This window comes from Ochlerotatus camptorhynchus, unplaced genomic scaffold (assembly GCF_037179485.1).
Source record: "Ochlerotatus camptorhynchus isolate MF236.1 unplaced genomic scaffold, CSIRO-AGI_Acam_v1.1 ptg000052l, whole genome shotgun sequence".
Lineage (NCBI taxonomy): Eukaryota > Metazoa > Arthropoda > Insecta > Diptera > Culicidae > Ochlerotatus > Ochlerotatus camptorhynchus.
The window spans coordinates 51,559-65,000 of NW_027040542.1; the positions used below are offsets into that span (position 1 = coordinate 51,559).

Here is a 13,442-nt window from a genome sequence, read left to right on the forward strand (position 1 = left end):
TGATTTGCCCGGGCCGTGTATCGCTATCATTTATCAAAAGCCTCTGGGCTGCTTCCGGTTTCCGTTCCCGATGCTCGTCATTGGATTTTTCCTCCACTTGCGATGCAGTAAAATAGGAGGGCTGAAGAGGGGTTTTTGATGAGTGTGCAACAATCGTTTTGTTTTGCCAATTCCCCAAATCGAGCTCACGAAAAGTGAGCTGGTAGTCTCTGAGCGTATTTTGCCCTCACAGACGAGAAAATTGCAGTCGGACGATTGTTGCTCGTCTGGTTCAGGTTTGCTTTCGACAGGCAAACGCAATCATGTTTGACTATGTACCTACTCGAAGTATGATCTGTAACAAGCGAATACGAGGATGATCTGGTAAATTATTGTGCATGATTCGGTTGCATCATTAAGCAGATAATAAGATTTCACACAATCCCTGCATTGTGATACTGACGAAAAAATAGCTAGAAAGGTTTTCAGTTATCATCAAACTCAAAACAGCTTTACTAATTTCTTGAACCCGTTTTTGCACCCCACAGTTCTCCAAAGCAGTCCGATGCCAAGATATTTACATCATAGGGACAGCTTTTAGCATCTAATCCCAACAAGTGAGATAGCTCTAGCTCAGGGGATAAACTCGATAATCTTATTGTTGCCGAGCCAAAACAAAAGATGGATTCCTCCTTCACCCTGCTACTTGAGTACAAGACGACCCAGTACCAAACTCAATTGAGTGTTCGGGTAATTCAATAAAGTTCATTTTCCTAAACAAAGCATCACCCAGGCCCAACGCAGACTGGACAGCTGACTCTACACTAGGTACTTGTTACTCCTTGTTGAGATATCTTTTCTTAGCCAGTCCTAGGTGTAAAGAAGAGGATTTGCTCTAGCTTCTCCGAACAATTGGAATCCCCTATTGAGCCAGGATAACCAAATGTTTACGGATGCACTCTGCAAATCTGCATGGTTGGTCGTATGTCGAGAAGAAGGGGTGAGAATAAACTCATTACCTTTGGACAATCAAATCCGAAGGCCCGGAGGTTGCTACAAGGAGCACACCCAAGGAAGAGGCCAATGAAAAGGAAATTGATATTCTCCCAGGCAATAAACGTCCGTTTGGCCCGGGCAATGTCGATTGTCTGTATAGGCAAACTTAATTGTGGTTGGTATTGTCTGCTCATTTCAATGGGCTTTGCCAATGAATCAAGCAATGTGTCGCTTTATGTGTGAGTGGGGATTGTGTGTGTGTGACTTTTGATACTGTGTACAGTTTCTAATGAACAACATCTCTTTCACCACAGAGCAATGAATCATGTTTGTATTTTTTCATATATTAAAGTCATCTCTCTAGCTGGACTTAAGGAGGTACTATCTTTTAGAACAATTTAGATCCATTAATGTGCAAAGAATTATCGAAGGTCATATCCAAAGTGGCGAATTCAACTTTCATGTACACCAAGTTTTCTTCCCTAGGGTTAGTTGAGGTACTTTCATTCCTATATCTGTTGATTTTAAAATAGTCTACGGATAAAATTTGTGCTGCATTGTTACATAGGGAGGTACCCGATTAATTAAATGGAAAATCATGATAATTGATCCAACAAGTCAGACACGGTGTGTCTTGTCAATTTTGTAGAATTTTATCTTATTCTACACCTTTTAAAATATAGCAATTCGTATTCAATTCAAGGCACAAAACAAAAATATTCTAATTAAAGTTTTTGAATTCTGATAAAGATTAAAGCTACACGCTGAGAAATACCTAATCTTACAAGTGACGGAATCCATATTTGACATAAAGGATGAGACTTAAACAAACATGTCATATAAAATTAAGTACTCCGAGACTGCAAAGTTCGAAAGTACGTTTGATTGAGCTGAATTTCGCGTCTATTAGGACTCAATTTTATGTCAAAATTGACGTTTGTGTATGTCAGTCTCAGAGCACCTAAATTTACATCAATTTTTTCTAAGTGTGTAATTTCAATTAGCAATATAAACTAAACCCTTCCATTGAAAAATTAACTCAGTCCACTGGCAGATCTGGCGAAGAAGCCACTTGTATAGTGTGCATAATAAGCAACTCTCAATCTGCCAATAACTTTAATGTGCATGTTGTTTAGAAACTGTAGCATTTTTTAGTCTGTGTTGGATTAGTAACATTAGTAGAATTGCTAGATAAATGAGCAATCATTTATAATTCTACTAATGTTACTAATCCAACACAGACTAAAAAAAAAACTACAGTAAAAATGCTAAAGCTTGTTGTTAGTTGGATTAGTCTGAAATTGATATAGGGGAAATGGTTGTACTGTCGGCCTAAATGCTCCTAATTTGGGCCCATACATAAATTGAGCAATCGACTAAATTTTCAATAGCGACCAAAAATATCAATTAGTACCGTCCCAATGACGTGAGTGAGTGAGTTACAGTGTAGGAAAGTGACGATTTCTCCTGTTACTGCTGTTAATTCAAACCCTTTTATTTGATTATCGTTTAGAGATTGCCTTCACGATCGTCGCGTTCCGGCCTAGTCAGTCAAGGCTGTCTTAGTCTAACTGATTCTGCTATCAGAAATTGCTTGCCCCGCTCCCGCAAGGGCCGTTTACCACAACTCTGAAATTAGCAAAACTAGGGAATAGGCCGAGACCCTATTCTCCCAAGAAGCTGTGATATAAATCAACAACTCGACGCGGTTGATGTTCTGATCAAGACTGAATTTTATTAGAATTTTTCATTACAGAGTTGGGTATAATTTTACTCTGCTGGTGCCGTGTGCACAGATCCGAGCCATCCTTCTTGGTGCCGGGTGCACCAAAACTGCTGACTCGGCGGGCGTCAGATGACGCCCGCTTAGACGTTGAGATTGTTCCTTCTCGACGTTGCTTCGAGTGATTTTAGGCGGCTCATGTTGCGCCGCCACTTCTATACGATGACGACGACGACGGCCACCAGGATGAAGCCACCGTCTAGCGAATAAGATATCACATCGTGGGTTGTGATATTGCTGTGCTCAAACGTTTCGTCGTTTCCAAAGGGCCACATTGTGATACTTTGTTGCCGCGCTGGTTGCTAGATAATGATACCGCACGGTCGCGGTACGATCGAAGCGGACTCTTTCGATCCGCTCGGTGCACATTTTCTGCTGCGCTGGGAGTTCTTGGTGAGAACTCCGTCGCCTTAATTTTTGTTATTGCTTTATGCTGATGGTTCAATCAAAATGCAACCATCAGCCCCGATCGATGATAGGGTGACCACCCAATCATCTTTTGGTCACATCCACTAACCTTCAAGAAACTTCTACTCTCAGAATTTGAGAGTTTCCTCGGACAAAGTCCTAATCATTCAGGAGGAATTACCCTTCTCAGTCCGGCCAATACAATCTCGTCCGTGGTCCACCGTTCTCGTCAAGGATTCAGAAAAGGTTACTTCGGCAGCAGCACAGGTATCACTGGTTGCGAACCGCCATTGCAACGCTCCAAGCCTAAGATCCGCCATTTCAACACCGATCAAGTCATCAGTCGCCATCGCCACGGAACCGCCATCGTGGTCAATCAACAACGCATTATTTTGCATTATAACACACCATCGACTGGAAATGCTTTCGGAAACGTGGGGCTTTAGGTAGTGATGAAACGTCGCTAGAACTATTCCACAGCCACAGACAGCATATGAGCAAGTCAAACGCGCACTCTTTAGCCTGTAGATTTGAAGAAATGGATCAAGTCTCCTCATCCACTAATTAATGAGTTGGGTAAAGGAGTGGGCGTCGCATTAATGGCCTTTCGCTCATTTTCAACTTCTATTAAATTTTCACACTGACGTACTCATGCGGAACTAACAACCTACCCTCTTCATAATTTTCTCTAGCTAACAAATTATCACACTCAAGCTTCATGTCGATAAAAGATAGCATTTCCAACCAACTCTGAAAATGGAAGGGCATCATTTGGGTGAGGAGAGATGATTGATTTGTATAGCTGTATTTTTCTGGCATCAGAAAAATATTTTATCAGTCAACATAGAATCCCAGACTTCTTGGAAATTTCATTGATGTCATTGTCAATGTGAGAGTTGTCTTAAGTTTGTCATCAATAATAATGGCAGATATTTAATCTCCCGAACGTGATCAACAGTCTCATCAGCAAATATTATACAACAGAAACGTTATCATTTACTCGATTCCGCAAAATTGCCATAAATTTAATTGCATTCAATTTCAACTGCTTACACTTCAACAATCTACTTAGAGATTGCCAATCTTCATTCAAGTCGATCAATGTCGCAAAATCGTAAAACACGTCGCAAGTCATTAATATACATACTTAATAAAAGGGGCTCTAGTACACTGCCCTTGGGCACTCCAAGGTTATTGCCCACACGGGACTGGAAGTAGAATCATTAAAAACAGTCCATTGATTTCCGTCAGATTAATAGTTTACAAACCATTTATATGCAGTACTCGTAGCACTTGAGTGCATTTAACAACGAGGGCCTTGAAATTGTTTCGAAAGCACGTTTCAGTTCCAAAGAAACAGCAGCAGTCGTATCTTTACGCTCCAAGTTGTGTTTCCAGTGACACCAAATTCAACGCAGTTTCACAATTATGACCTTCCCGATATTCTGGTTGTGCTGAACGTATGACCGCGATCTTTATGATTATGATTCCAGATCCATTTTGGTAAGCATATTTAAGAAAGTGTTTATTCAATTTTGTGCTGTATGAGACAACTTAAATTAACGCTGTGGGGCCACAGCTTTAGTGAGTGCTGTACTATCCGCTAAGAATAGAGCATACAGTCTCTTGGTTGTGGGAGTATATTAGATGATAGATGGGGCATACTGCCCCGCATAATTGAAGAACCCAGAATTTTAGTGTTATCGAAAACAAATTATTACTTTTATATTCAATGTGTTTTTATGTTACTTCATACGTGAAGTTTGCGATTTTCAGAGTTTGTTAGAAATGCTATCCAACATGAAGTTTTAGTGTGATAATTTATTAGCTAGAAAATGGTCTTAGAAGAGGGTAGGTAGATAGTTCCATAAGAGTACAGCAGTATGAAAATAGAATTGAAGTTGAAAATGAGCGAAGGGCCATTAATGCGACAGTGCAAGTCAAACGCACACTCTTTGCCTAATCCGTACGATGTACACAGAGAATTGAAGTATGTCTTCAAATCTATAGACAAAAAGTGTGCGCTTTACTTTGCTCCAGGGAACCAAGATTATTTTTTCATTAACGGTAGTTTTTAAAAACTTGTATCGGTAGTTATCGGTAGCCCGTCTTAAGAAGGCTTCCCGAAACTTAAAACCTTTGTGAGTGGGGGAAGGATGAAAACAAATCACGCGCAATTTCGGACTTTCGAGCCATCAGTCCTTCAACTTCACACATTGGATAGCTAATTTAGAGTCGGTGTATAATGAGTCGTGCCAAGAGTAAAGCCAAGTCTACATATTGAACTGTCAAACTGGCTACCTATCGTGCACAGTATTCAAAACATACGATGCTATAAAGGTCCACGGAAGGTATTGCAATTAAATATAAAATATAATCGAAGAAATGATCATAAACACGCAGTGAGCATTAAATTTTCATGGCGTACGTTTGGTACTGATCAGTAAAGAAAATTTTTACTATTTTTTGTTAATATAATTTGACATAATCACTGAGATAATGATTTACTACAGCCGCTATTTTTTCTCGTTAGAAGTCATATGAAGTTGATGTAGAAGTCCTCTGCCAAGTGAAAAGAAAGAGAATCTTTCGAAAACCGTGATGCGAGTTCAACTGTTTTCTCTTGGCGTGACTCATTAAACACTGACACTGGTCTAATCATAACAAAAATGTGTTAAATAACATGCAGGTGAACAACGAGTTCCTTTGTTTGTCTGATGTTAGAGTTTGATGTGACCACCCCCTCCTTTCCAAACAATTTCCAGCAATTGTGTCCCAGTCTTATTATACTTCTGTTTCTGTGGTACTTGCCTATGCCTAGCAAGCATTTGGTCAACCGTCCGAGAGTTCTGAAGGAGGCTTCAGAAACCAGTTTCCTACCTAGCTCCTTCCAATCGAAATTGTTACCCATTAAACTCGAGCCCGCCACGAGTAATTGGTACTCAATACTAACCAAGAACTACTGCTGTTTAAAATGTAAATTCAAGCATTACTGATTTTTGGCTCCGCAAAGTGTCACACACGACTGAGCCTAGTCAATAAACGAACTAGTTAAAAAAAAGTGTGAGTAGGATGAACGGAATACGGAACCAAAAAAGGGAAGAACAGAAAATAGCATCTCCGCTAGGAGACAAACAGAAAAAGTCGATTAAACGTAATAAAACTCATCCGTTTAGATTGAAGTTGTAAACCCGCATAAACGCGAACCATAAATTAACCTTACCTAAAATGGTTAAAAATTGTTTATAATCCCTGCTAAACTTTAACTGAAATGGTTATGGAACTTTTCATGAACGTTTAATGATAAAGTTTCAACCTTATGTATTATGGTTTTTTGAAACTGGACCTTACAAATAATGGGTTGTTAAGAACCATTACCGTTCCAAATTCTTGTTTTCTCCATACATTTTCGGAAAAAGAACTATATTAAAACCTTTTAACTTATGGTTTGAGAACTTTAATGGTAATGGTTATGGTAGTCAGTAAGGTCCACGAATGGTTTTGTAACATCGATCAACTTTATGTGGAATATATCGCGAATTGGTTGCCTGTAATTTACTGATTACCAATTCACGATATATTCCACGTAAAGTTGAGCGATAATACAAAACCATTAATGGACCTTACTGACCATAACCATTACCATTAATGTTCTCAAATCATAAGTAAAAACGTTCTTATATAGTTCTCTTTCTGAAAATGTATGGAGAAAACAAGAATTTGGAGGGTAATGGTTCTTAACAACCCATTATTTGTAAGGTCCAGTTCCAAAAAACCATAATACATAAGGTTGAAACTTTATCATTAAACGTTCATGTAAAGTTCCATAACCATTTCAGTTAAAGTTTAGGAGGGATTATAAATAATTTATAACCATTATCGGTAAGATCAAGTGATGGTTCGCGTTTATGCGGGAAACGCATCGCGTTCGATCAAATTGGGTTGTTTAGGGGTTTTGAGCTAAATACATATTCATTATCTGCATAAAAAATGGAACCGAAATCCAAAATTTTGTCAATTTTGGTACACTGGAACTATTTTAAATAAGATAACATTAACAAAAATCTCCATCTTAGCGCCCCCTGGTGGGACTTTGTATGGGAACGAGCTGTCAACGAATAGATTTAGTGTCAACGATCAAAAATTTAAATCTTGATTTAAAAAGCGAGATGAATGTCTACGTCTTATAAATCAAAATATCGTTGTGCTCAGAAAACGAATCTCTATCAGATGAATAATTTTTTTTTTTTTTTTAGTTCTTTATTAAGGAGATTTTCAGCCTATGGCTAGTTCATCTCCGAAGAAAGGAGAGGGCTCAGAGTGAGTAACCTCTAGATACATGGTATATTAACATTTAGTTAATAACTTTGGTTGCTGGCTCTTCAACTTATATGAAAAAATAACAATATATAAAATAATGAAACAGAAGAACAACAGAAAACAAAATGATTTAAGACAAGCTACAAACGATTAATCCAAACAAAACAGAGCTCAGCTGGCATGGGTTCAATAGGGGAAATCGATCCAGCTGAGATGTCCCGACGGCCGAAAGAAATTCCTGCTATACCGAGTGGTAGATTTTGGCTTCTTTTAAGGAGGTTACTAGTGCTGCCGAGGCCGAAGTATCATTCCCGAGCAGATCGCTGATGCTGGAAGTTAGGCAGAGTGACTCCCGAAGATTTTGGAATTCCGGGCAGTTGCACAGGATGTGTTCGACGGTGTAGGGTACCCCACAGATGATGCAGCTTCTGCGGAACGGCAGGCCACCATAGTTATAGTAGAGTTTAGTGTGCCCGGTTCGAAGCCGCGAAATCACGCGTTGATCCCTCAGGTTGTCCAGTTCTCTCCATAGTTCAGTTGACCCTTTTATTTTGCGGATGAAGGCAGTTCTGTTGCGGAACCACTCAGCTTCCCATGCCGCTCGAATGGTCCGCATGATCCACCGTCTGACGTCCTGAAGGGGTACCTTGTTGGTGAGTCTGGGACCCGATGTCCCGGCTCCGGCAAGGTGATCAGCAGACTCGTTACCTGGCACTCCGCAGTGTCCGGGAATCCATGTGTACACGGTGTATGGTGGGGCGTACTTAATAATCGCCTGGATCCATGGGTGTTTTGGTGCTTCCGAGGTGATTGCTTGAACGACGCTGTGTGAGTCAGTTAATATAAGTATCGGTTTGTTGGCTGGCGTCGTAGCGGCACGGAAGATCGCTGCAGCCTCGGCCGAGAAAACCGAGCATTGTGGAGGAAGACTGCTGCTTTCAGCAATACCGTCTCCAAAAATCCCGATACCTACTCCGTTTATCGATCGGGAGCCGTCGGTGTACCGATGTACGTGGTCGGCATAGTTGGACCCAAGTAACTCGGCGACCGATCTGCGCAAAATGATGGATGCATCCCCTGCATTGAAGCGGTTCTTGATCCGATTGTCCAATTGGATTCGTGAAGAGTGCCAACTTTTCTCTCCATGCCAATGGACTTTGGCCACTGGAGGGAGGTCGATGTCGGCGGCCGTGCGGAGGACTCTGTTCCCCTCGTCGAGGAGAAAGATCCTATTGTTTCCGGAGGTATTGGCGGAAAAGGTGGCGGCTTTTGTGGCAATATTTGCGTTTAAGCAGAACCGGAAAGGAAAATAAAAATCGGTATATTTTTTCGAAGGTAAACAACCCAATTGACTGACTACACGGAAAACAAAACATAAGTATTGAACATTTTTCAAGATAGCTGAAAATCTGCGTTTCTCGGTAGGAAAAGTGTAAAATTGGTAGTTTTGAAGCTTTCGTCTGTGAATCGGTAGGCATCCCGAAAATTGGTAGGCATTTCCAGTCGATGGTGTCATGACCAACGTAGTCATCTCAGAGAGAAAGCAGTAGGCTGGTTGTTGCGTGCTGTACCATCATCAGCATTGTTGACGGCTACTCCCACCTTGAGTTATTACTATCAAAGTGTTTTTATGTTACTACATGCGCGAAGTTTGCGATTTTCAGAGTTGTTCTCTGCGTGATCAGAGATGTTATGCCTCAGAACATCCCAGCGGCGCCGACTGTAGTTGAACCCAGGCCTGCTGGGGTGAGAGACCATTCTTTAGCTAATAAATTATTACACTAAACTCCATGTTAGATAGCATTTCCTACACACTATGTTACTTCTTTGTTAGTTTCCACTAAACCAGAATAACTGATAACAGGTTGTTTCTTATTCCCAAAGCGACTTGATTATTCCGTTAATTAAAGTGAAAATGGTAAAAATTTAGCTGCCTTCTTCAAGGAGACGTATGCAATCTGTTTACTCTACTTAGGATGCTTATACAGGGTAACTGGTAATGGTCACTCAGAAACAGGAAGCCAGGATTAACAGGATTGGAGAAAACATAATGTGCAACGAAAACGACCTGGAGGACATCTCGGAGAACGAGTGCTTTTCCAAAATCATCCGAGGACTACACGGAAAATGAATTTTTACAAACCATCGGAAACAACTGACATTAGAAGACTAACGGACAACCATATCATCATTAAGAAGTCATCTGTGGTGCTTACAACAAGTTGTCTCCATACAAACAGGAGTCTGTCGGGAACCATCTTCTTCTCGAATTGCACGATTTCACTGGAACGAATTTCAGCACAACAACATTTTCTATAAAAGCTCTACCCATCATAACACCTCTGGATGGTGTGAAAATCGAACAAAATCTCGATACTCAAACTCTAAACAAATTGCACATTCAGAACCGATAACAGCTACAGATCTACAGAAACCAAACATCTAACATCTGAGTGTGGGACTATCATCTACTTGCAACATTTTCGGTCTAAGCATTTTATTATGTACCTGTTGCAAGACAAGAGCATCATTAAAACGGCAAAAAAGGGTTATCTTCCATTCAATTCCACTTAATAATTTTGTTATCCATGACAGATACGTATTTCGACTACAATGTGCAGTCTTCATCAGCGTCATTCCCACTAAAGACTTATGAAAAACCTAACGCCCTTAAGTACTCATCCCCTAGGTAAAAATGTCAAGATCACAGGTATAAGTCTTTAGTGGGCATTACACTGATGAAGACTGCACATTGTAGTCGAAATACGTATCTTTCATGGATACCAAAATTATTTAAGTGGAATTAAATGGAAGATAACCCTTTCTTGCTGCTTTATTTAAGCATTCCGCTAACAATCCGATTTCATTACTTCAAGAGCATCATGTTTACCCGATAGGCAAGTCGTAAATATCAACATACAAAATCCGGCAGATGCGAGCGATAGTAACACAATAAATCGGGAGGATTCATCTTCAAAGCGGGAAGTATTTAGGATCAAGCCCTGTGGAATCTCCAACATAATACATTCCAGCACCAATCACTACATTACTACATTATCATTATGGTCAGCACCATTTCCAACAACAACAACAACATTGACGAAGACAACTCAATAGCCAACACGATCGGACCCTGCACAGCACCCAAGTCTAGCATCAGCAATTCTTTACTGAGCAACACCATAATCGAACCCTGGACCCAAGCGTAACATCAACAATTCTCCACCCATAACCCATATAATAATTGAACCCTGGACAGCATTGGCCTACACACTTAGAAATACCTAATGTTGACAGACGTATCTGCAGCGAACTCGCGACACGAACCTTGATGGAAGACGGATCTGCAGCAAACTTGCGACCAATCGGATCATATGTAATTCATTTATTGGAACAAAGTGTGCCAATATTAATTCTCCTTCGAACATCCCGGGCCCCGTTGAAACCGTCGGTTTTAACACTAGTAGCTGTCATCCTAGGTCGATGGTTGCTGTTGTTCGACATCGTAGCTTGGAGAATCAATTGGAAGGACTCGTATCTCTGTAACGGCCCGTTTGTACAAGCCGCGGTTCGTGCGCACTAGATCCACACGCACGAGCCCGTCGGATCCCATGTACGTTTTTGTCCGAGGTTCCACATGAACGGTGGAAGGCCATCCTGCCTTCAACTTGTATCGTTGATGAAGCTAGCTAATGTAGTCTTTGGACCAATGATTCCAGAAATCTTGAACAGATCGGCGCATTTCCTGCAAACGAGAAAGTCGAGTTACCTGAGTGGTCGTCGTATCAGGTTCTGGAATCGAAAACATCGGTTCGCCTATCAAAAAGTGACCAGGTGTTAGCAAAGCAAGGTCATCCGAGTGATGGGTGAGGGAAGTGAGAGGCCGGGAGCTCTGGATGCTTTCGATGTGGATTGTTGCCGTTGAAAACTCGTCCAAGGTGTACGAATTTCCACCAAAAATACGACGAAAGTGGAATTTAAACAATTTCACACCGGCCTCCCACAGACCCCCGAAGTATGGAGAACGAGACGAGATGAAACGGAAGTTTATTCCGGAATCAATGCAGTAGTTCTTCCACTCATCCGACTTAAACTACTCGAGGTACCGACGACGTAACGCGGACAACTCGCGATCAGCCTCGACGAAAGCTATCGCGTTATCGCAATGTAGCTCGATTAACCTCCCTCGTCGAGCTACGAACCGTTTGATCGCGTTGATGCACGCGGTGGACGTCAAATCGGGAACGATTTCGAAATGTACCGCTTTTACCACCAGGCAAACGAAAACCGCAACATACATTTTCACGCTAACCCCGCTCTTGAAAAAACTCGTGATGGAACCACTCGAACTGCTGGTAGTGGTGCCATCTGTTGGTGGTACTCGGTGGGTCGAAAACGGAAACAAGTGATGCAATTCTGAATTACTTTTCGTACCAGGTATTGGCCATGCAGGAGCCAAAATCGTTGACACATGGTCGCCAGTAACAAGGACGGACCGGAGGGTGCCGTCCTCAAATGTCGAGAATGAGCCATCAAGAAACTGAATTGCCGGTAAAATCATCGGGTATTTAGAATCGAAAGGGCCTGTAACATTGCTCAGCCGATCGCCAATGCGTAGAAGGTCATGCTCGTCGAGAAATAAGTTAAGGTTTTTCAGAGGAGATTTACTATCAAAATCGATTGGGCGAGAAGTATCAGCTTGTTATGTTTAAGATGGTGAATTTCTTTTGCAAAAGTAGTTATCTGAGCCAGTCGTACCATTGACTTCAGCGCTGCGTCGACTTCTGCTGGAGTTAGACTCCCGGAACATCGCTCTGCTTTCGGACGTCGACAGTTGTTGCTGAACCGTATGGCTCCAACCTTCAATAGCTTCGTTCGAAAACAGAGCTATCGATTTCCATTGTAGCTATCACGACGACTAGACGTTTCTCCTGCTGGGCATCGTGGATTGTAGAGATTCTTGACGGGTTTGTCGGCCATGTATCTGCTGGTTCTGTGAGGAACTGCGGTCCCTGCCACCACAAGGAATCGTTGATGATTTGGCTGGGTTGAATTCCTCGGGAGGTTACGATCTGCTGGATTGAGCTCGGATGGGACGTAGTTCTACGTACCTCCTCGGGTGAAGCGTTGTATTTCGGCCACCCGATTCGATACAAACACCTTCCACTCGTGTGGTGGAGATTGGATCCAATCTAAAACGACCGTACTATCTGACCAAAAAATGGATAAGCCACGGAGAGGAGCGACTCGCGATTTGGCTATTAAGAGCTTCGTTTCGATTTTTCCTTCAGCATTCGGTCCAATGACATACACACAGCATCCTTAGCCTTTCGAGGATGCATCGCAAAAGCAGTGTAGTTGGTACTCGCGATGACAGTTGGGAAGCACGCATCTTGGCACTGTTATCTCCTTAAATTGGTCCAGTTCACTGCGGAAAGCTTGCCACCAACGACTTTCTTGTGCTGGCAACTCTTCATCCCAAGTCAGTCGGTTTCGCACACAGTCCTTGAATGAACATTCTGGCACTGATTACTACTGGCCCCAAAAGTCTAAGCGGGTCGAAAAGCCTAGACATTTCGGATACCACGGCACGCTTGGTTACGACATCGATAATCTGAAGACAGGGGTACCTGGCATCCAAATTGATCCGTTCTCGGATTCCACAGCAACCCAAGGGCTTTCGTTATAGCGCTGCGCCCAATCTCCGTCTAGGAAGAAGATCCCCAAAGTTCTTTGGGAATGTGCCGCAACACGCTCAAATCGTTGGCGCAGCATTTTCGAAAGGTGAATCCCCCTTGAACAAGGAGATCCTGCAGCTGGTGACAAGTTTCGGTTACTTCCTCTAGATCATCCCCTCCAGCCAGAACATCATCGACGGAAAAGCGCTTCGTGACTACTGGCGTGGCAAGGGGATGTCGTTCCCCTTCATATTCGGCGAGTTTGTTCAGCACACGTG

The 13,442-nt window shown here is 42.0% G+C and overlaps 1 protein-coding gene across 1 annotated transcript in view; it reads left to right on the plus strand.

The window, feature by feature from the left end:
- Window positions 1-3,067: 3,067 nt before the first annotated feature.
- The window catches only part of LOC135717187 (uncharacterized), an 81,186-nt gene continuing 70,811 nt past the window's right edge, over window positions 3,068-13,442 (plus strand). Inside the window, exon 1 of the mRNA XM_065239147.1 lies at window positions 3,068-3,151. Within this exon, the coding sequence (XP_065095219.1) occupies window positions 3,068-3,151 (84 nt within the window). The remainder of the gene's footprint in view (window positions 3,152-13,442) is intronic.